Genomic DNA, 24,416 nt, shown 5'->3' on the forward strand with positions numbered 1-24,416 from the left:
GATCCTTTTTAGGCATGTTCTAAACTTCAGGTATCTATAACCAGTTAATGAATCCAATTTAACAATTGTGAATTACAATCATCTTTAGAACACAGACTGCCATTATTGAAGCATTTTACCTCAATATTGAAAAGTATGGTTGACTATCAAAACTTCACAGATACTTAAATACCAACTTCAAATAACATACGTTTATCACAACTTGTGCCGGCGTAGCCTGGAGCACAGTCACAGACGCCAGTGGTGACGCTGCAGTTGCCTCGGTTGGAACACTCACAGTCCTGGGTACACCCTTTGCCCCACTTCCCAACTGGGCATGCTGTGAACAGGTATTACAGAATAACATGAACAGACTGCACTGATGGGTGGGTGGGTGAGAGAGTTGGTCTTAATGCTAATTCATGACTTCACTAATCTCATGGGAGATGTATTTGGCAGCAAAGTCCAGGAGTACACTCACAGGACCTGTCAAGAGGGCTACAGCGAGACTGGCCTGGGGCACAAGAGTAGGGGAGGGGGGTGATATTTGATACTCACGCTGACCACATGTAGGCCCCTGGTATCCAGGAGTACATTCACAGGACCTGTCAAGAGGGCTACAGCGAGACTGGCCTGGGGCACAAGAGTAGGGAAGGGGGGTGATATTTGATACTCACGCTGACCACATGTAGGCCCCCTGGTATCCAGGAGTACATTCACAGGACCTGTCAAGAGGGCTACAGCGAGACTGGCTTGGGGCACAAGAGTAGGGAGGGGGTGATATTTGATACTCACGCTGACCACATGTAGGCCCCTGGTATCCAGGAGTACATTCACAGGACCTGTCAAGAGGGCTACAGCGAGACTGGCTTGGGGCACAAGAGTAGGGGAGGGGGGTGATATTTGATACTCACGCTGACCACATGTAGGCCCCTGGTATCAAGGAGTACATTCACAGGACCTGTCAAGAGGGCTACAGCGAGACTGGCTTGGGGCACAAGAGTAGGGGAGGGGGTGATATTTGATACTCAGCTGACCACATGTAGGCCCCTGGTATCCAGGAGTACATTCACAGGACCTGTCAAGAGGGCTACAGCGAGACTGGCTTGGGGCACAAGAGTAGGGGAGGGGGGTGATATTTGATACTCACGCTGACCACATGTAGGCCCCTGGTATCCAGGAGTACATTCACAGGACCTGTCAAGAGGGCTACAGCGAGACTGGCTTGGGGCACAAGAGTAGGGAAGGGGGGTGATATCTGATACTCACACTGACCACATGTAGGCCCCTGGTATCCAGGAGTACATTCACAGGACCTGTCAAGAGGGCTACAGCGAGACTGGCTTGGGGCACAAGAGTAGGGGAGGGGGGTGATATCTGATACTCACACTGACTACATGTAGGCCCCAGGTAGTATCCAGGAGTACACTCACAGGACCCGTCAAGAGGGCTACAGCAAGATAGGCCTGGGGCACAGGAGTAGGGAGGGGGTGATATTTTATACTCACACTGACTACATGTAGGCCCCTGGTATCCAGGAGTACACTCACAGGACCCGTCAAGAGGGCTACAGCGAGACTGGCCTCCGACACAGGAGCATGTAAGGGAGCAGTTGGCACCATAGTAGCCAGGGTCACAGCTCTGTCGGCATTTCACTGAGAAATGACAGAAGCAATATTTGAAAAGATATAACAGTGTGTCAGTATTGTCATTCTGTGACCCATGAATACACAATGCCATTAGAAAATAATCAAATGTAACATACAGTGGAAGCTGTCAAAACCAGCAGTTGTCCAATCCAGCAAGTTGTGAACACCGGCATAAAATCTCAGTCCCGTCCGTGGCTAGTGCAATTATCATCATTTAAAAGCTCTGCAATCCGGCAGCTGTCAATTCTGGATCTCGGCATGAAATGAGCCGCCCGAATATGAGTTTATACTGTAATCTGCGTTGTCTAATCCGGCGCGAGGCGAAGATTCCGCCTGATGTGTATTGTCACCAATTAATCTTGTGTTGAAACTACATGGTTCCCGACAAAGACATTTTAATCTTAGTTCAGCATTGGAATACTTGTACACGTAACTTGTGAGTTGACATGTTTTATTGTGATAGAACAATGTATATGAGAGTGACAAAACTTGTTCACTTCTAGTTGGAGGTAACCGTGTCATCTGTACAATCTGGCATGCTGTCTAAACCGGATTATTTCTTTAGTCCCGACGAGTGACGGTTTAGACAGCTTCCACTGTATGTTATATTTGATATTACACTTTCTCAGTAAGGTACAGATTCTAGTGCTTTTTTTCGGGCTTGAATCCCATTTGGGATTCAAATCCACACTCTCCAAGTTTGGCACTTTATTCACAAGGATACATACTCAGTGATCTAACACACTCCTCTGCAGCTTCCACACAACTTTCCAGGCGATTATGTGCCTGACTCGGAAATAGGAAGCTTGAATGCCAGATGGGACTCAACCTAGCTTGTACCTTATGAAAGAAACTTACCAGAAACTTGGAAAACATAATTTTGAAATTTCTACCATGACATAACAACTGCAAGCTGATTCAGGAAGACCTACCGCCCTGGAAGCCTGGATTGCAGATACAGAACCCCATATTTTGGTCACAGTGAGTTGAGTGTGTTCCGCAGTCACAAGAGTTTATACAGTTGCTGCCCCATTTTCCAGCAGGACACTGACGTACAAAAACATAAAAATATATTTCTGCATAACATTCAAAAGTTCCTTTTTGTGTGCATGAAATATTCAATAAATATTTTAGAGGAAAAGTTGAAATTAAAACAATATTCTACGGGAAAAAAAATGAATTGTGGTAATAAAAATGATTCCCTGATATCAATCCCTAAAGGCGGCCCTGCAAGGTTAAATTCTCTAAGCATTATGTGTTTCACAAATGTCATTGATTAATCAATGATGAGGTATTCCACTTGGAACAGACAACACAAACCAGACTGGTTGTCAACAACATGAATTGTCAACACCATCATTCTAAAACAGATAATGTTGATCAACTTTGTGAATGCAAAGACATTTCAGTCATGTTTTGTTGCACTTTCCTTCTACCAGCTGTTGTTCAACATCACATTGCATTTAGTCATAAAAGGAGTGAGTAAGTGAGTGAGTTGGGTTTTACGTCGCTTTTAGCAATATTCCAGCAAAGGGCTTAACACATTGTGTCCATGTGGGGAATCGAACCTAGGCCTTCGGCGTGACGCTTTAACCACTAGGCTACCCCACTACCCCGAATCATAAAAGGCAATGTGGTACATGAGATAGTATGATGCTGTAACTTACCGCCTGGTCACATGCAGCCCCCGTGAAACCAGCGTTGCATGTGCAGTTCCCAGTGACCGTGTCACAAAGACCATTCAGGCAGCTGAAGTATAACACAGAACCAGGTCTGATGCAAAAACATCCAAACATCCCAATGTTTGGTAAAGAAGTGACTCATTTGATGACAATGGGGCAAGCTCAGTGCTATCAAAGTTAAAACTACTTTGGTTAACATGTTCATTGGTGGTATAGAAACCATTCATTATGAAATGGTAGGGATTCATATTGCTGAAAAGAATTTACTTTTGTCTACAATGGCAACAATTATGCTGAGGATGATAGGAAAAGGGTCTTCTAACAGCAATCACCTTCACAAATGTACAGATGTTTGTGCTTTCATGAAGATTCTTTGGTACAATTTCATAAATGTATATCAATGGAGTCAAAATCTTACCACCTTAATAGGGATAAATTTGAATCACTGAACTACAAATCCTGTTTTAGCTGAGTTACTGGATACCAGGCAAATTTTGCAGTATATAAGATCACTTCTACCTGAGAAGGTCTTTTCACATTCACATGTTCAAACATATATTATCTCTGTACAAACCTAATGCAATGCCACAGAGAAGTACCATTAACTACAGTATAAATCAATATCCTGTATACCTACTTGCATGTTTTACTACATTGGTCACCATATTTCCCCTGTGGACACGGCTGGTCACATGACAGTCCAGAATAGCCTGTGGAACACTGGCAGATACCGGTCACAGGATCACAACCATAGGACCGGGACCCACAGGATGGGCATGGCAGCTGGCAGTTGGGTCCGAAGGAGCCTTTCTGGAAACATGTTATCACCATAAGGACATAAATCAACAGATTTTCCAAAACAAACTACATCAGTTTGTAGGGCAAACTAATTGAGATGACAATGAAATGTGGACATGACAGGACAAGGTTGCTACATGTGGCTGGAGATACATCCCCTTACTGCCAGCCTTGCACTGTAACCTGAGAATTGCTGGTTCTTGAAGACCAGTCACTGAACACAGCATAAAACAAGTAACTCTAATGAAGATACCCTTCTTGAAGAACACTTACTGGACAGAACATGGAACAGGTACCCGTCTTGAAGAACACTTACCGGACAGGGCATGGAACAGGTACCCTTCTTGAAGATAACTTACCAGACAGGACATGGAACAGGTACCCGTCTTGAAGACCACTTACCAGACGGGACATGGAACAGGTACCCTTCTTGAAGATCACTTACCAGACAGGGCATGGAACAGGTACCCGTCTTGAAGAACACTTACCAGACAGGACATGGAACATGTACCCTTCTTGAAGACCACTTACCAGACGGGACATGGAACAGGTACCCTTCTTGAAGATCACTTACCAGACAGGACATGGAACAGGTACCCTTCTTGAAGATCACTTACCGGACAGGACATGGAACAGGTACCCTTCTTGAAGATAACTTACCGGACAGGACATGGAACAGGTACCCTTCTTGAAGAACACTTACCAGACAGGACATGGAACAGGTACCCTTCTTGAAGATAACTTACCAGACAGGACATGGAACAGGTACCCGTCTTGAAGAACACTTACCAGACAGGACATGGAACAGGTACCCGTCTTGAAGAACACTTACCAGACAGGGCATGGAACAGGTACCCTTCTTGAAGATAACTTACCAGACAGGACATGGAACAGGTACCCGTCTTGAAGAACACTTACCAGACAGGGCATGGAACAGGTACCCTTCTTGAAGATCACTTACCAGACAGGGCATGGAACAGGTACCCTTCTTGAAGATCACTTACCAGACAGGGCATGGAACAGGTACCCGTCTTGAAGAACACTTACCGGACAGGGCATGGAACAGGTACCCTTCTTGAAGATCACTTACCAGACAGGACATGGAACAGGTACCCGTCTTGAAGAACACTTACCGGACAGGGCATGGAACAGGTACCCTTCTTGAAGAACACTTACCAGACAGGGCATGGAACAGGTACCCTTCTTGAAGATCACTTACCAGACAGGGCATGGAACAGGTACCCGTCTTGAAGAACACTTACCAGACAGGGCATGGAACAGGTACCCTTCTTGAAGATCACTTACCAGACAGGGCATGGAACAGGTACCCGTCTTGAAGAACACTTACCAGACAGGGCATGGAACAGGTACCCTTCTTGAAGATCACTTACCAGAAGGGCATGGAACAGGTACTTACCAGACAGGGCATGGAACAGGTACCCTTCTTGAAGAACACTTACCGGACAGGACATGGAACAGGTACCCTTCTTGAAGACCACTCACTTACCAGACAGGGCATGGAACAGGTACCCTTCTTGAAGAACACTTACCAGACAGGGCATGGAACAGGTACCCTTCTTGAAGATCACTTACCAGACGGGACATGGAACAGGCACTCTTCTTGATAAACGCTAACCGGACAGGACATGGAACAGGTACCCTTCTTGAAGACCACTTACCGGACAGGACATGGAACAGGTACCCTTCTTGAAGAACACTTACCGGAGAGGACATGGACCAGGTACCCTTCTTGAAGATCACTTACCGGAGAGGACATGGAACAGGTACCCTTCTTGAAGATCACTTACCGGACAGGACATGGAACAGGTACCCTTCTTGAAGATCACTTACCAGACAGGGCATGGAACAGGTACCCTTCTTGAAGAACACTTACCAGACAGGGCATGGAACAGGTACCCTTCTTGAAGATCACTTACCAGACGGGACATGGAACAGGCACTCTTCTTGATAAACGCTTACCGGACAGGACATGGAACAGGTACCCTTCTTGAAGACCACTTACCGGACAGGACATGGAACAGGTACCCTTCTTGAAGAACACTTACCGGAGAGGACATGGACCAGGTACCCTTCTTGAAGATCACTTACCGGAGAGGACATGGAACAGGTACCCTTCTTGAAGATCACTTACCGGACAGGACATGGAACAGGTACCCTTCTTGAAGATCACTTACCGGACAGGACATGGAACAGGTACCCTTCTTGAAGATCACTTACCGGACAGGACATGGAACAGGTACCCTTCTTGAAGATCACTTACCGGACAGGACATGGAACAGGTACCCTTCTTGATGAACGCTTACCGGACAGGACATGGAACAGGTACCCTTCTTGAAGACCACTTACCGGACAGGACATGGAACAGGTACCCTTCTTGAAGATCACTTACCGGACAGGACATGGAACAGGTTGGTCCTGTGAATCCATCTGAGCAGCTGCAAGAGCCATCTGCTGCATCACACATGGAGTTGACACATTTACACCGACTGGCACAGTTCACTCCGTAGGTTCCTGCACAAAAAACAGCATAAACTCTCATCAGAAGATAGACCCATCCTGTGTGCCTAGCTTGTGAGCCTAACATGTGTGCCTAGCCTGTGTGAACAGTATGTGTGCCTACCTTGTGTACCTATATTGTGTGCATACACTGCATACCAAACAAATGTGCACAGTAAATAATCTTCCCCATGTGCCATCCTTAATGTACATATTACAATACTGGGTACTTGCCACCTACCCTGGGTACACATTACAATACTGGGTACTTGCCACCTACCCTGGGTACACATTACAACACTGGGTACTTGCCACCTACCCTGGGTACAAATTACAATACTGGGTACTTGCCACCTACCCTGGGTACACATTACAACACTGGGTACTTGCCACCTACCCTGAGTACAAATTACAATACTGGGAACTTGCCACCTACGCTGGGTACACATTACAATACTGGATACTTGCCACCTACCCTGACTACAAATTACAATACTGGGTACTTGCCACCTACCCTGGGTACACATTACAATACTGGGTACTTGCCACCTACCCTGAGTACAAATTACAATACTGGGAACTTGCCACCTACGCTGGGTACACATTACAATACTGGATACTTGCCACCTACCCTGAGTACAAATTACAATACTGGGAACTTGCCACCTACCCTGAGTACAAATTACAATACTGGGAACTTGCCACCTACTGTTGGTACACATTACAATACTGGGAACTTGCCACCTACCCTGAGTACAAATTACAATACTGGGTACTTGCCACCTACTGTTGGTACACATTACAATACTGGGTACTTGCCACCTACCCTGAGTACAAATTACAGTACTGGGAACTTGCCACCTTCCCTAGGTACACATTACAACACTGGGTACTTGCCACTTAACATGGGTACACATTACAATACTGGGTACTTGCCACCTACCCTGGGTACACATTTCAATACTGGGTACTTGCCACCTACCCTGAGTACAAATTACAATACTGGGTACTTGTATTGCCACCTACCCTGAGTACACATTACAATACTGGGTACTTGCATTGCCACATACCCTGAGTACAAATTACAACACTGGGTACTTGCTACCTACTGTTGGTACACATTACAACACTGGGTACTTGCTACCTACTGTGGGTACACATTGCAACACTGGGTACTTGCCACCTACCCTGGGTACAAATTACAACACTGGGTACTTGCCATCTTCCCTGGGTACACATTACAATACTTGGTACTTGCCACCTACCCTGGGTACACATTACAATACTGGGAACTTGGCAGCCTACCCTAGGTACACATTGCAATACTGGGTACTTGCCACCTACCCTGGGTACACATTACAATACTGGGTACTTGCCACCTACCCTGAGTACAAATTACAATACTGGGTACTTGCCACCTACTGTGGGTACACATTACAATACTGGGTACTTGCTACCTACTGTGGGTACACATTACAATACTGGGTACTTGCCACCTACCCGTGGTACACTTGGTCTGACACTTGGCGCCCCTCCAGCCAGGATCACAGACACATGCTCCTGACTGAGAGTTACATCCCCCATGGACACAGTTACAAGAACTGCTGCAGCCTGACCCCCACAGCCCCTTGGGACACGTGCAGGCGCCACCCTGAAGCAAGGAGAATGTCAGGACAAAACTGATTCAACTGAATGATAAATAAAACATAATTCCATGTAACACAAGATGAACATATAAGAAGTTTGGTTTTCACTAAATTCAAGTCAAAGGATTCTCAAAATAATGCAAGCTGTAATATTCTATGTCACATCAACTAGACATGACGGAACCTCACCTGACATATACATGTACCATTTGCCTTGCTACAGACACCGGCTGAACATGATGGGCAGGTCTGTTTACATGCAGCCCCGAATTTCCCAGAGGGACAAGCCTGGTTACAGGTGGCGACCGATCAGCCCCGGAAGACACTGACACTGGCCGGTGACCTGGGGACAGATGACACAGGTTCCACAGGTTTTACACAATAACAACAGCCAAACAGTACATCAACTGAAACACTACAATGTTCCAGTATGCAACAAGAAGACATGGTCATCAAAATCCCAACCAAACGGTTCCTGTTTTTTAACTCCACCATGACATTCATACCACAGTTACTGAGAGAATCTGTTCACATTGGGGATACTGTGCACTAAGTAAAGAAATGCATGACAAGGACCATAATTCTGTAAAGAATCATAACACAGTTTCTTATTTTGAACTCCATTAAGGAATATGTCTCCTGAAAATACATATCAAATCTCAGGTTTCCATATCTATAACACTTTCCAATGTCCAGGAATGGGAGCAGTGGGGCATGTTTGGGCGAATGGTACAAGAGAGTCAGAAAACTTTGTTACAGTTCGTTTCCACTAGGCTTTCGAATCATGAGAGAGAGAGTACAAACCATGAGATAGGATAAGTTTTGAAAATGTAATTTCAACTGCCAGCAATCGTGGAGAGATGTTAGGCAGCATCATCTATATGAACAGTGTTACTGACCGGGTCACATGGAGATCCTCCCGAACAGGCACACGTCTGCTGGCAGCCAGCACCATAGTAGCCTGTGGCACATGGCGAACTGCAGTTACTTCCCCTGAAACCTGGCTTGCAGTGACATCTGCCCAAATCAAAGTCACAAGAGACTGTGTTGGCTTGTACACACGGACAGTCCTGGAGGCAATTCTGCCCATATCTGCAATAGAAAAACATATAGTATGCTGCTCACTCAGAAGTGGAACTGCATGATCATGAACTCACCTTTCACACAATACCAATTTCTGTTGGTAACAGATACTTTTGTTAATTTAATCACAGCTACTGGTATGTTTCCTGCCAAACAAGGAGTGACTGACTGAGTATGGTTTTATGCTGCTTTGAGCAATATTCGAGCAATATGACATGTACAGTAGGGGACACCAGAAATGGTTTTACACATTGTTCCCAATGGTGGGAAAAGGAATCCACATCTTCAGCATGACGAGCATCCTCTTTAACCACCAGGCTACGCCATCGCCCAAACAAGGAGTGAATACTCATGGTAGATACATAGGGTGGTTAGGAAGTCAAGTTGTTGAAACATTTTTCCAAATGGGCACAATGTATGAAGCTCATTCATGGTGTTCCTAACCATGATATTGATGACATGCTAAACCTGACAACACCACACCCTGGACTCCAAAGGGTCCATGTTTGAGGGGAATCCAACCCGGGCCTTCAGCATGATGAGCGACCGCTTTAACCACTAGGCTACCCCATCGCCCCAAACAAGGTGTGGATACCATGATATTGATGAAATACTAAACCTGAGAACACCACACCCTGGATACACTCTACCCCTGGACTCCAATAGGTCCATGTTTGTGGACTTACTTCCATGTTGTACACTTGGTGCCACAGTCGGACCCTACATAGCCTGGGGGACACTGACACATCCCTGTGACAGCATCACAGCCAGCGTTCTGCTGACAGGAGCAGGACTGGGCACACTTCTGACCAAACTTGCCATGGGGACAACGCTGAAACACAAGAAAAACGGGGCCATATTCCAGCTATATTACAGCATGAATTTGATCTTAGATCACAGGAAATTCATTACAAATAATATATGACCAAACCAGGCTGGTGAATAGGATTATTTTTAAACTAAAGTCCAGTTACATATACTATATCTAAATTAGATAACAGAATGAAAGTAACAAAATACTGAGTAATCAGCCTGTATCTTAAAAGACATCAATAAATCAGGGAAAATATATTAGCTGCAGGTATGATGTATCAGAGAATGTTGAAGTCTGTGTGCCCGTTTCTGTACAGCATTCGAACAAGCCTTACCCTGCATATTCATACCTCATATGTATTTGTGATTTGATCATGGTAGGCAGTGTAATCAAGATGTATGTGCTTACAATTAATGCATTAACTTCAAATTTGTATTGCAGAAAGAAGATGAGATTCTTTAAAAGTCAACTGCTTACAGATAATTAGCTAAACCTGTAGAGGTTTCCAATTCTTCGAAGAGAATCTTCCTTGGGGTACATATATGCGACTGAAAATGTCATGTGTCAGATGTAACAATGTTTTAATACAACAAATAAAAAGCCTTTTTTTACTATACGGCCCCCCCACCACATGGAGTTACCTTCCCACCACACATGCGTGGCCAACAAGGTAAGCACCCTAGCCCGAATCATCATTCCTTCTGCTGACAACCGTGTTAGCATAGTGTAAATACATACAGTAATGTTCAGAAATGCCCCGCCCACAGAGTGATACATAATCATAAGAGCACCGAAAGGGCGGACCCATAACAAGATAGTCAACTCCGACAGGAGATAAATTGTCATGAGTGATAAAAGCCTTCAGTTGATAGTTGTTAAGAGCAGTTCGAACACAGAACCAAACCAATGATCCAAGACTCACTCGGTCAGGGATCCCCCCAGAAGGAGGAACCAACCACCGACCCGAACGAAGTCCGCCCCGAGGACGCCAGGGGAAAGATGGAACCTGGTAATCTCTCCCCTCCGGTCACCACGCACGGAATAGGGGCCCAGTCCCCAGACTCCAGGAAGTCCACTGGCGGAACAGTGGCTTCCGTACTCAATGGTAGTGCTCGAGTGGTCAGAACGCAGTACCCCAGGTATGTTCAACGGACCACGAGCCAAGACGGATAGGGGAAGTGGGCACGAACCCTCCCTCACTGTCGGAGCTGAGACTGCCGGATCCGAAGCCAGAGGCAAGGGATCAATGGTGGACTCAAAGCTCTGGGATCTAGCTGAGCCCGCGACCCCACTCAAGAACTCTCCGCACCACCCCCAGAGGTAGAGAGGAACTCCTGGTGTAGCCCATTCCCGACGCATGGAGTAGAGACTTCATAGAGTCAATGAGCTGTTGGAATAAGGAATTGATTAGAAAGGCTGATTGGAAACAGAAGGTTGAACAGACACAGGCTTTTCCTGCATGCTTTTGGACCAATGTTTACCCTTTTTTGCCTTGGAGGGAGGGATCTCCGCCATTGGGTCACCTCCCGCCTAACGAAGCTCTTTGAAAAACAGGAAATCAGCCGCCCTTCGTTTTCGAGCTTTTGGAGTAAAACCCAGACAAAGTTCACACACGTCTGGATTTTTCCAAACAGCAAAGGCATTTATCATGCCTATCTTGTGGCGGAATATTTTGACCGCATGCCGAACATGCCGTAAACGCCTGAAAGCAAACATGCAAAGCCTGATGCTAACGGCGCACAAATACACCATAACACGTAAAAAACATAGAAATTACGTGAAAGAAGGACGCTAAATGAAACAATTGTTTTAATAAGCAAGTTCCAAACACGTACCAACACTAAAACTCCTGCCATTGAATAGCAAAAATTGACGTAAACCACTGTAACAAAAGCGTAAATTACAACAATAAATCACATAAAATAAGACATAAACAACTGCAAAGTCAATAAAACGCTCTCTAGAATGAATAAAGACAATATACATAGAGTACGGTATTTTAGTCTCAAGACATTATCTCACGTGTAATCAGCATGTGTACCAAGGTGCGTGACAGCAGAAGGAATGATGATTCGGGCTAGGGTGCTTACCAGGTTGACCACAGATGCGTGGTGGGAAGGTAACTCCACATGGTGGAGGACCGTATGGTAAATAAAAAGGCTTTTGATTTATTGTACAATCTTTTATTAGACATTGTTACAACTGTCACATGACATTTTCAGTCACAGAAAATGCATATATGTACCCCAAGGAAGATCTCTATTAAAAGAATCTACAGTTGTAAGTATAACGTCATGGTTGTATTATGAGTAAGTGTTTACCACTTTGGTGAAATGGACATGGTTCGGCTGAGAAACACATCAAAAGGATCATAATGCATACCCTCTCGCACTTGTCCCCCAGAAGCCCTGGTCCACACTGACACACGCCAGTCTGGTAGTCACAGTCCTGCTCGTTACAGTCACAGAAGAACAGACAGCTCGGGCCATAGGTCCCAGGATCACAAGTCTCCGCACAGTAAGCTGCACAGAAACATTGGAACAATGTGTGTTTAGAAATATATCACTTCTGTAATGTTTGTTTGTTAACATCACTTCTGTGATGTTTGTTTGTTAACATCACTTTGAATAGTAATTCAGTATTACCATAATTAAAAAATCATACCCGCTTCTTATCTGGAATTCAAACACTTGATTAACCAGTAGATCTTGACAACTAATAAGGGAAACAACTCTGTACATTAGATCACTGGGACATACATTTTAAAGCAATGTTGAAGGAATCACAAGTTTCAGTTTGGCATATGAAAATCAGGCTGCTCCTCACTGCAGACTACAAGAAGAAAAAGTTACAAGAAAGCTTAACTACTATTGTTTAATTTAAAACAAACATATATGTTAGTCAACATGGGTACATACGCAGCATGTATCCGGAGTCACAGTCGCAGGTGCCATCTTCCGGGGAGCAGGAGCCGTGGTGACAGGTACACTGCTGGGTACAGTTGATGCCATATAACCCCGGGGTGCATGGAATGTTACACCGGGGGCCTGACCATCCCGCCTTGCACCTGGACATTCACAATTCACAAATAAATCAATAAATAAATACAAAGTACTTCTTTTGCCTAGAATAGGTTTGGTCTTGTCACATCGGGAAATCATAATATGTTTCTATGTGTGCTTGAAGAAGAAACGTGCAGTACTTTTGTTCATTGTTCAGAACAGACTAATGTTATCTATTGTCTAATGGATAATCACTGCAGGAAGATGAAAATATAGTGCGTTAGCAGGGTTCATTTGAGATTAAGTTTCTGTGGTAAGGTTTGAAAGAATTTAAAACAAAATTAACATAGGAACATATTTGCAATCAAACATATCTTTTGGTTTACTTCAAATAAATTTTAGTAAGACATTACTAACATAAAATGAAGATAAACTGATCTTGTCTAAACATATACTGCTCAAAACAATTCCTTTCATATAGCTACAAGTGTTTGCCACTGATATGGCAATGCCCCCCGCTGCTAAAGAATGGAATATCTACAATATATTTACTACTTTTTATTTTTGGGTCACATACAAGATGCCTGAAATGACTGGTGTCTACATAGTCTCCCTATGTATTCTGTCAACATAATTGAAAACATTGGGTGCAACGTTTTATGAGATATCGCGTATAAATAAGTTTGAAAAGTGGTCAAAGTGTTGTGGAGTAGTATAGGGAGTGACAGTCCGAGACCAGGTCCCTATAAGTCATATTTTTTACAATTCATTGCCCCTGTGGGAGTAAAAAATATTGTTGGAATGATGGTGGACTATAATTCGACGTCTGTAAATTATATGTGAAAGTACGAGGTATACCGGAGGTACATGCAAAATTTCATGAAAATTGGTCGAAAAGTTTAAGAAATATTAACTTCTTAGTGAGCATGGGGTCAGTCGGGTGAAAGGCTAACTATCCAACGTATTGCCGTACTTGTTATAAAGTAGCGAGGTGAGGTGTGTCTGAGGCGTAGTACACCCGGTCAAGCACACGCTCCAGTCTTTTGTTTGCCCAAACTACTATGGGCATTTCTACGCCTTTTTGCGACAAGACTACCCTGCTGGATGTTTGGGCTTCTAGTTGTTCTAGTATCCCAGAATAGACCATGTAGTATTCACTACCTCCGCTATTTTTCTCGTTTGTGCATTTCATAGAGCCAATTCTACCTCTTTGCGAGCTTCTTTCGATCTCTTTGTGTACTCTTTTTTCTCCCGTACTATTTCTCCTAGTCGCTCCGGGATTTTTTCTCTACGCTGCTCCTGTTCTACCTGCTGTGCTAGGATGGTCCATGCTTCTCTTCTCCATTCTTCCATGCGTGCTGCTTCTCGTATTTCTTGCAACAGTTTTCCTCAATCTCTTGCAAACATGCAGAATATTTCTCTGCCTTCTGCGATCTCTGGCACTTCCTACAGTTGGAATTTGGAAGAATTTCTGCGTATGCAGCTGCATTTTTCCATTCTCCATTCCCATTCCACCATCTTGCAAGGCGGCAGCAGGATGCTTGGATCCATGGCATCCAGATGCAGCTGCGTCGGTCTTCTGGACGTGCATAGTATCATTTTCGCCTCGGGATTTTTCATGTAGCAACGCAGCAGACCTGTCCGTGGTGGAAAGTATGTCCACTCGAAATATCGGACATGCTCGGAAACCTAAGTCTGCCGTTGCCCATTCCAACGCTTTCTTCTATGTTGCGTCATTCTCTTCTTTCTCTTTCATCAGTGTGATGCGGACTTCTGAAATTCTGCCGGTCTTCGAATGCGCATACCATGCCACAATATGGTGCCTTGCGAACAATCCGCCAGAACGAGACACCGATCCAGACATTTCGATAAGGTTTCCCATTCCCGGTGGTGGCACGACAAACAAGTTTGCCGGAAACCAAATCTAGGGTTCGTTCCACCAAATCGTTTGCTATTTCTTCTGTTTTGTGTGGATGTGCGACACTTCGATGCGAGTGCAGCCTCTTGCTTGGATGTCCGGATGGAGGAAAGTCTTACGAAGGTGTTCGCTCGGGCAATCCCCATAGTCCGCCATAGTCTCCAAGTTCACTATTCTCGCAATGGTGCTTCATATCGCTCTGCAGTTGTCTTCTTGTCTTTCCACCGTGTGCAGGATGTTCATTTGCATGTACAGTCAAATCCCGATGAGTCGAATCGCTGGGGACCAAGTAATAAATTCGACTTATCGATGTATTCAAGACATAGGTATGTCTATGAGGGTAGAAAAGAAGATGATCCAGTCCTAATTCCTCCGCCTAAGCATTTGTTTATCTAATGATTTCCATATCACTAATAGGGGCACCTTATCAGTTCCAGTCTGATTAGCACAGACAGTGATTTCCGTAAAATCACTAATCTGCCTTTTGAACTCACCCGTCAATGGCGGAAAGGTGTGAGCCGCGCTGGTTTGTTAATTGGATCAGTTTGCTACACCAATCAACTTCTCATTGACTGACTTCGGCTTATGTATACAAGATTGCTGTTGTTTGAATCTCATGGGACCAAAGTTCCTTCTCGAGTCATCGTGTTTATTTATGAGACGAATTCGTGTAACCAGAAATCAAATGATGACAACTATAACAAGGAATGGTCGGGACCGACAGGTACTTCGAGTTATGCATAATATTTGAGACACCGACATTCGACTCATCGGGATTTGACGGTATTTTTGTTTTGGCAAGGAATCTTGTACAGCCATGGAAATTCTCGAAACCAAGAGTGGTGCGGAAACTTCTTTGCCAATCGTGCAGGAAACTCTGCCTTTCTTCCAAACACAGTCTTTGCGATGCAGCTAGCCAAAGACATATATGTCGTCCATGAATGTGGGTAGTCCTTCCAAAGGTTGTAGGTCCGTTCTTCCGAGATTGTCTGCCAGATAGTCAACTTTTGCGATATCCGGTACGAGGTTGCTTTCCACAGTGATATCCAGTAGTAGATGTGTTCCGACGGACTTCTTGACCCGTAGGCCCATTTGTTGGAAAGAGATTTCGATTGCCATCCGTTGCAAATTTTTCATACTACTTTTCGTAGTGCTATACTTTTGTTCAACCCTATCTCTAATTGATTGTCAAAGTTGTGGAAAAAATAAAAGTGGTACCAATTTTGGTAGTCCTGACGGATTTTTCAGCTCTAGTACGGTCCACAAGACGAATGACATTGACGATCAGGAGAAAAAAAAGCTGATAGAACAGGGCAGACAACAAGCCCGGCAAGCATTCCTTTCCAAAACCAAAGAAATCATAGGAGATGCACACTAAACTGTTTCATCTCGGACTGTCACTCCCTATACTACTTGTGGTGACCTTGAAGATAAGGTCAAGGTCACCCAAATCAAGTGGTGTCTGCGTAATCCCCCAATGTAGGCTGTCACCAAATTTGAAGATATTGGATAAGTGCATGAGATATCACTTTAACAAGAGTTTGAAAAGTGGTCAAAGTGTCGTGGTGACCTTGAAAAAGAAGGTCAAGGTCACCGAAATCGACTGGTGTCTGGGTAATCCCCAATGTAGGCTGTCACCAAATTTGAAGACATTGGGTACAACAGTTCATGAGATATTGCATTAACAAGAGTTGAAAAGAGGTCAAAGTGGCCCAAAGTGGCGTAATCCCCCAATGTAGGCTGTCACCAAATTTGAAGACACTGGGTACAGCAGTTCATAAGATATCACGTTAACAAGAGTTTGAAAAGTGGTCAAAATGTCGTGGTGACCTTGAAAATAAGGTCAAGGTCAGCCAAATCGACTGGTGTCTGGGCAATCCCCCAGTGTAGGCTGTCACCAAATTTGAAGACATTGGGTACAACAGTTCATGAGATATTGCTTTGGCAAGAATCAGGACGTACGTACGGACACCGCTGAATACATAGTCCCCCGTTCCGCGTTGCAGCGGGGGACAATAATTAACCTGTCATGACCTTTTAAGGTTACCCCTAAGCTTATAAACAATATTTTGAGAATGTTTTATTTTCCAGCCTTAATCGAATGAAGTTCAGGTAACCAATATATCTTCCTTCAACAATTTTCCATGACCCTGTTTGTTTAAGGTCAGGAACTCTTGGCATGCTATTTTCTATTTAAGCAGAAGGAGGTTGCAATGAATTTTACATACATGCAAGTTCCTGTACGAGAATCACATGTTGCTGTCTCCAGACAATCACACTTTCCTGAAAACATAAATCATTTACACACTACACAATTTTTGTACAAACTGAAACACATGCTGAATGCCTATTACTACAGATTTTAAAGTAATATATGTGATTTAACTATATACAATAAGTACTTATAATACCCTGCCATTGGTAGTTGTATAAAACAAGTCATTTATTACCTAGACACAAGTAACTATGTGAAATAGGTGATGTTTTAATAGAATTTAACACTGGAAACTATATAAGACATAAATGTAAATTAAGAACGTAATAAAATCTATATAATTAACCTTGGCAGTTGTCCCCAAAGGTTCCGTTTGGACAGACCTGGTTACACTGAGCCCCACTGAATCCAGGCTTACAGTTACACTGTCCATCGTTGCTGTTGCAGTTGATGATGTTGGTCATGTTGCAGTTACAGGGATTGCGGCAGTTGATTCCCCATGTGTTATTGGTGCAAACCTGGAATAAATTTATGTTTCATAAAGGCATGAGGCGTTGGTTGTAATATATATGTGTTCCATACCAAGAAATCAACATACATGTAAGGGATGTGGTATCTGTTTTATACACCATTTCTGACCTGGTCACATGCTGAGCCCGTGAAGCCTGCTGGACATTCACAGTGGACATTCCATGAGGTGGACGTCAGACTCCTCAGATCACACACTCCCCACTTGGGCTGGAACATACACATCAGGTGTCAGCTGCACTTTTACAATGTGTGCAAGATATAACATACATATTTTCAACATGGTTACAATGTGTGCAGGATGTATTATCTCTACATGGTTACAATGTGTGCAGGATGTAATATCTCTACATGGTTACAATGTGTGCAGGATTTAATATCTCTACATTGTTACAATGTGTGCAGGATGGAATATCTCTACATGGTTACAATGTGTGCAGGATGTATTATCTCTACATGGTTACAATGTGTGCTGGATGTAATGTACATGTTATCTACGTGGTTACAATGTGTGCAAGATGTAAGATCATGCTATCAACACTGTTACAATATGTACAGGAAGTAACATACATATTATCAACACTGTTGCAACGTTCAATGATGTAACACAGACATTATCCACACTGATTTAACCTTTCCATTATGATAAATACCCTAGACCAATTCGACATCATAACTTCCATTTGAGCCTGTCGAATTTAACTGTCAAATCCTGAGTGACAGAAATCAGGAGAAACAAAGATGGTAAGGTCACATTCCAAATGAATCCATAATGACTAATAGGTAAAAGGCATAATAAACTGATGTATAATTACACAAATGTGGATAGCTTCCATGATGGTGAGTTCTCAAGATCATTTCAGTTTTGGTACCTTCTGTAATACTTCAAAGTAAAGAAAGTTAATTGAACACAATGATTACTTATGTTATCATGACTTCAGTGTATGGTTCAAACTCTATAAGCTAAGAATATGGGAAAAGAGAGGATGTCTGCATTCACCTGACTGGAGAAGGCGTCTGCTGTGGCACACCAGGGTTGGCAGGAGGACGCCACGCCATTCTGACCCTGCCCCGGGATGTAGGGTCGTGGGCCATACACTGCCAGGCGAAACGCGGCACCACAGAGCTGATGGGGGTCCCCCTGACATGGCATGTTGCAGTCACTGTGGAATCAGACACATTGAACGTTTCATCATTAATGTTCCCACCTTCAGGGATTATAGCATAATTAAATACAGCAATTTGATTGGTTGATGAGATATAATTTGTGTCAATGGCTGTTGTATCAGAAACGACATTCAGCCACGCCCCGGCTCCAACAATTGTAGTCAATCTCAGCCTTGTGATAGGGGTTTCTCAATAATAGGGACCCGTGAACATCTGGGGTAGAATAGGTCTTCCGCAACCCATGCTTGCCACAAAAGGCGACTATGCTTGTGGTAGGAGGCGACTAACGGGATCAGGTGGTCAGGCTCGCTGACTTGGTTGACATATGTCATCGGTTCCCAATTGCACAGATCGATGCTCCTGCTGTTGGTCACTGGATTGTCTGGTCCACACTCGATTATTTTAAACTCACTCACTCACTCAATAATAGGAGAAGTCTGGACCAGACAGATAGATATCATAAGCACCAGTCTATGAATATTATAAAGTCAGGGAGGCCACAGTGGTACTGATTGTAGGTGTTTCTTAATATGGTTTCCGATTCAGATAATACCAAGAACTGAAGTATGAAGCTGACAACAGCCCAGGATGATAAGGATCAATGTAAACTTGCACAAAGTGATCTTATAATGATCATCATCCCATGATGTAACATGGACATTTCAGAGTCGTAGCAATAAAACCGTTTTGTGCACGTGGGCCCAGAGCAATTTTTTTTTATTCCAGACCACAACCACTGCATTTTTATATGGCTTAGGAAGAATAAAACTACAGGGAGAGAATACTTGGAATTTGACAGTAATTTCAGTATCAATGCTCTGGTGCCCAAAGTATGGCATCACTACTTTACACTCATCACAACTGTGAAACACACCTTATGTCCATTTTTAAAGAAACACTGCGTCACAAGATCGTCAATATTCACCATTTGTGTATCTCTTTTCAGTGGGCAGTGATATGTACCCATTACCATACAAACATACCAGTGCCTAACAGACAACCATAATACACGCCCCCAAGGTACATTCAAAAGTAACTTCATCCAGACTGCATCAAAATTTATTACCACTTGTGCCTTGCCTCTAAAATTTATGTTGCAAGGACACAATATCATTCCATGTCCATGTATTATGCCAGCTGCATTAATGCAACAAACAAGGGAAATAATTCTGATATAAAGGGAAATAACTCCAATATTTCAAAGGGAGATAACTCAAATGTAAGAATTCCATATTTACCACTACATAAACCTATTTTCAAACTTCATGCCAGAATAATGTCTGTAGCATGGAGTCTGGCTATTCTTTGGTTGCCGATGACAACAGGCAAAGTACAAATCCACAACAGTCAAGGTAGGTAGGAAGCTACAATAAAGTTACATATGCATGGATACCCCAGTGATGCTGGAGTTGGTTCAAAGTTGAATATGTAATGTTCACCTGTCAGGTTTCTTCAAGCCCCAGTTAAAGTTGTTGTCACAGTAACACTCATGTCCATACTCAACTCCAGAAACGCTGTAACCCTTTAGTCTGGAAAGAAAGAAGGGTATCTTTGCTTAACTACACAGTTTGACATAATTTTCAGTTGCAATTAATTCGAAATACAGCTGCAACATCGGTCAGGTCAGGTAACACTACCTCAGGTACCTGTCCTACCCTAATTTTAATGCATAATTTTCTTCATCAAGAGTGAGCTGTGCCATCTGCTGTTGAGACAGGGGCACCTGGGAATTTCCTCTCAGTCACTCACTCTTACCTGCACATTGCTATACAGACATCAGAAGTGAGCTGTGCCATCAGCTGTTGAGACAGGGGCATCTGGGAAGTTCCTCTCACTCACTCACTCTTACCTGCACATTGCTATACACACATCAGGATTGAGCTGTGCCATCTGCTGTTGAGACAGGGGCACCTGGGAAGTTCCTCTCACTCACTCTTACCTGCACATTGCTATACAGACATCAGGAGTGAGCTGTGCCATCTGCTGTTGAGACAGGGGCACCTGGGAAGTTCCTCTCTCACTCACTCACTCTATGCACATTGCTATACAGACGTCAGGGAGTGAGCTGTGCCATCTGCTGTTGAGACAGGGGCACCTGGGAAGTTCCTCTAACTCACTCTTACCTGCACATTGCTATACAGACGTCAGGAGTGAGCTGTGCCATCTGCTGTTGAGACAGGGGCATCTAGGAAGTTCCTCTCACTCACTCACTCTTACCTGCACATTGCTATACAGACGTCAGGAGTGAGTTGTGCCATCTGCTGTTGAGACAGGGGCACCTGGGAAGTTCCTCTAACTCACTCTTACCTGCACATTGCTATACAGACGTCAGGAGTGAGCTGTGCCATCTGCTGTTGAGACAGGGGCATCTGGGAAGTTCCTCTCACTCACTCACTCTTACCTGCACATTGCTATACACACATCAGGATTGAGCTGTGCCATCTGCTGTTGAGACAGGGGCACCTGGGAAGTTCCTCTCACTCACTCTTACCTGCACATTGCTATACAGACATCAGGAGTGAGCTGTGCCATCTGCTGTTGAGACAGGGGCACCTGGGAATTTCCTCTCAGTCACTCACTCTTACCTGCACATTGCTATACAGACATCAGAAGTGAGCTGTGCCATCAGCTGTTGAGACAGGGGCATCTGGGAAGTTCCTCTCACTCACTCACTCTTACCTGCACATTGCTATACACACATCAGGATTGAGCTGTGCCATCTGCTGTTGAGACAGGGGCACCTGGGAAGTTCCTCTCACTCACTCTTACCTGCACATTGCTATACAGACATCAGGAGTGAGCTGTGCCATCTGCTGTTGAGACAGGGGCACCTGGGAAGTTCCTCTCACTCACTCACTCACTCTTACCTGCACATTGCTATACAGACGTCAGGAGTGAGCTGTGCCATCTGCTGTTGAGACAGGGGCACCTGGGAAGTTCCTCTAACTCACTCTTACCTGCACATTGCTATACAGACGTCAGGAGTGAGCTGTGCCATCTGCTGTTGAGACAGGGGCATCTGGGAAGTTCCTCTCACTCACTCACTCTTACCTGCACATTGCTATACAGACGTCAGGAGTGAGTTGTGCCATCTGCTGTTGAGACAGGGGCACCTGGGAAGTTCCTCTAACTCACTCTTACCTGCACATTGCTATACAGACGTCAGGAGTGAGCTGTGCCATCTGCTGTTGAGACAGGGGCACCTGGGAAGTTCCTCTCACTCACTCACTCTTTACCTGCACATTGCTATACAGACGTCAGGAGTGAGCTGTGCCATCTGCTGTTGAGACAGGGGCATCCTGGGAAGTTCCTCTCACTCACTCACTCACTCTTACCTGCACATTGCTATACAGACGTCAGGAGTGAGCTGTGCCATCTGCTGTTGAGACAGGGGCATCTGGGAAATTCCTCTCACTCACTCACTCACTCTTACCTGCACATTGCTATACAGACGTCAGGAGTGAGTTGTGCCATCTGCTGTTGAGACAGGGGCATCTGGGAATTTCCTCTCACTCACTCACTCTTACCTGCACATTGCTATACAGACGTCAGGAGTGAGTTGTGCCATCTGCTGTTGAGACAGGGGCATCTGGGAAGTTCCTCTCACTCACTCACTCACTCTTACCTGCACATTGCTATACAGACGTCAGGAGTGAGTTGTGCCATCTGCTGTTGAGACAGGGGCATCTGGGAATTTCCTCTCACTCACTCACTCTTACCTGCACATTGCTATACAGACGTCAGGAGTGAGTTGTGCCATCTGCTGTTGAGACAGAGGCACCTGGGAAGTTCCTCTCACTCACTCACTCTTACCTGCACATTGCTATACAGACGTCAGGAGTGAGCTGTGCCATCTGCTGTTGAGACAGAGGCACCTGGGAAGTTCCTCTCACTCACTCACTCTTACCTGCACATTGCTATACAGGCGTCAGGAGTGAGCTGTGCCATCTGCTGTTGAGACAGGGGCACCTGGGAAGTTCCTCTCACTCACTCACTCTTACCTGCACATTGCTATACAGACGTCAGGAGTGAGCTGTGCCATCTGCTGTTGAGACAGGGGCATCTGGGAAGTTCCTCTAACTCACTCACTCTTAACTGCACATTGCTATACACACATCAGGAGTGAGTTTTGCCATCTGCTGTTGAGACAGGGGCATCTTGGAGTTCCTCTCACTCACTCACTCTTACCTGCACATTGCTATACAGACGTCAGGAGTGAGCTGTGCCATCTGCTGTTGAGACAGAGGCACCTGGGAAGTTCCTCTCACTCACTCACTCTTACCTGCACATTGCTATACAGACGTCAGGAGTGAGCTGTGCCATCTGCTGTTGAGACAGAGGCACCTGGGAAGTTCCTCTAACTCGTTCACTCTTACCTGCACATTGCTATACAGACGTCAGGAGTGAGCTGTGCTGTCTCCTGTTTAGTCAGGGGCATCGTATAGACAAAGTGACGACTATGTGTGCTATCAAGGAAGCATCCCCGGTATATTTCATTTCCAATCACAGTGCTTGTCGGGTCAATCATTTTCTGTCCTGTAATGCTGTAATCCTAAAATACAGATGAACAGAAACTTGTTGTAATTAAAACATTGCTGAACAAGTGGGAGTTGTTTCCACTCAGTAGCAGTGGTGAAGGAGCAGGACTTTTGACCATACCTGATAGTCTTAACTGTGGTATACAGAAGGGATGGAGAGATTCACATCACTTGTGTGCAGATTTTAAGCAATGTTGTGGAATCTGTTGTAAGTATGGACTAATAGGGGTGACTATTGAGGGCGAAACAACTATTGCAATAATTTTTTCATTTGAAGTCATTTCCCAAATGAATGTATAGTTTATATGAAATAAAAACACAAGTTGAAGTAGTTTCAGTCTCTTTTCATAACCGACAAGAAACTTTAAACCCAGATCAAGTAAACAGTTAAAACATAATCTCAATGAAGCTGCAAGTCTGCACCCAAACATCCTGTACTTCACTCTGCACATTTATCAACGGAAGTCAATTACTAAACTATCGATAGTCACACATACTATCGATGCATCGATAGTTTTTCATTTCTACCATCTATTAATTGCTATCAGAGACTCAATAACTGCAATCCATCGATAGTTCAATGCATCGTTACAGCCCCATTGACTGTCATCATTTGTCAGTTCCCTGTGTTTTGAATTGTAACCAAATACCCAACATTTGTTCAAACCATCGCCATGGAATCATGCCACCTGTACCTTTACATTTTATTCTTCGGTAATAAAATATAATAACAATCAACATTTGGTTTTAAATCTTTCTGCATTAAGCCAGACCAATTTTATTTCTTGTTTTATGGATCTGACGGTCGTATTTTTTCAAGAATAAGAAACAAAATTAATTTAATTTTCCCCGCTCAAAAAATAAAATCCTAATGTTAATG

At 44.2% G+C, this 24,416-nt stretch overlaps 1 protein-coding gene across 1 annotated transcript in view; it reads right to left on the reverse strand.

Moving 5' to 3' along the window:
- Positions 1 to 24,416, reverse strand: part of LOC124283352 — a 78,867-nt gene that overhangs the window by 8,683 nt on the left and 45,768 nt on the right. Inside the window, exons 26-42 of the mRNA XM_046719392.1 lie at positions 23,375 to 23,550; positions 20,438 to 20,527; positions 18,832 to 18,994; positions 17,943 to 18,041; positions 17,650 to 17,821; positions 17,317 to 17,371; positions 13,087 to 13,235; positions 12,551 to 12,690; positions 10,041 to 10,186; positions 9,171 to 9,363; positions 8,126 to 8,276; positions 6,519 to 6,640; positions 3,948 to 4,120; positions 3,296 to 3,377; positions 2,561 to 2,675; positions 1,488 to 1,634; positions 191 to 319 (exon numbers count right to left, since the gene is read on the reverse strand). Coding sequence (XP_046575348.1) covers positions 191 to 319; positions 1,488 to 1,634; positions 2,561 to 2,675; positions 3,296 to 3,377; positions 3,948 to 4,120; positions 6,519 to 6,640; positions 8,126 to 8,276; positions 9,171 to 9,363; positions 10,041 to 10,186; positions 12,551 to 12,690; positions 13,087 to 13,235; positions 17,317 to 17,371; positions 17,650 to 17,821; positions 17,943 to 18,041; positions 18,832 to 18,994; positions 20,438 to 20,527; positions 23,375 to 23,550 — 2,302 coding nt within the window. The remainder of the gene's footprint in view (positions 1 to 190; positions 320 to 1,487; positions 1,635 to 2,560; positions 2,676 to 3,295; positions 3,378 to 3,947; positions 4,121 to 6,518; positions 6,641 to 8,125; positions 8,277 to 9,170; positions 9,364 to 10,040; positions 10,187 to 12,550; positions 12,691 to 13,086; positions 13,236 to 17,316; positions 17,372 to 17,649; positions 17,822 to 17,942; positions 18,042 to 18,831; positions 18,995 to 20,437; positions 20,528 to 23,374; positions 23,551 to 24,416) is intronic.

Source organism: Haliotis rubra, unplaced genomic scaffold, assembly GCF_003918875.1.
Source record: "Haliotis rubra isolate DU_JTF1 unplaced genomic scaffold, ASM391887v1 Scf313, whole genome shotgun sequence".
In the NCBI taxonomy this organism is placed as follows: domain Eukaryota; kingdom Metazoa; phylum Mollusca; class Gastropoda; order Lepetellida; family Haliotidae; genus Haliotis; species Haliotis rubra.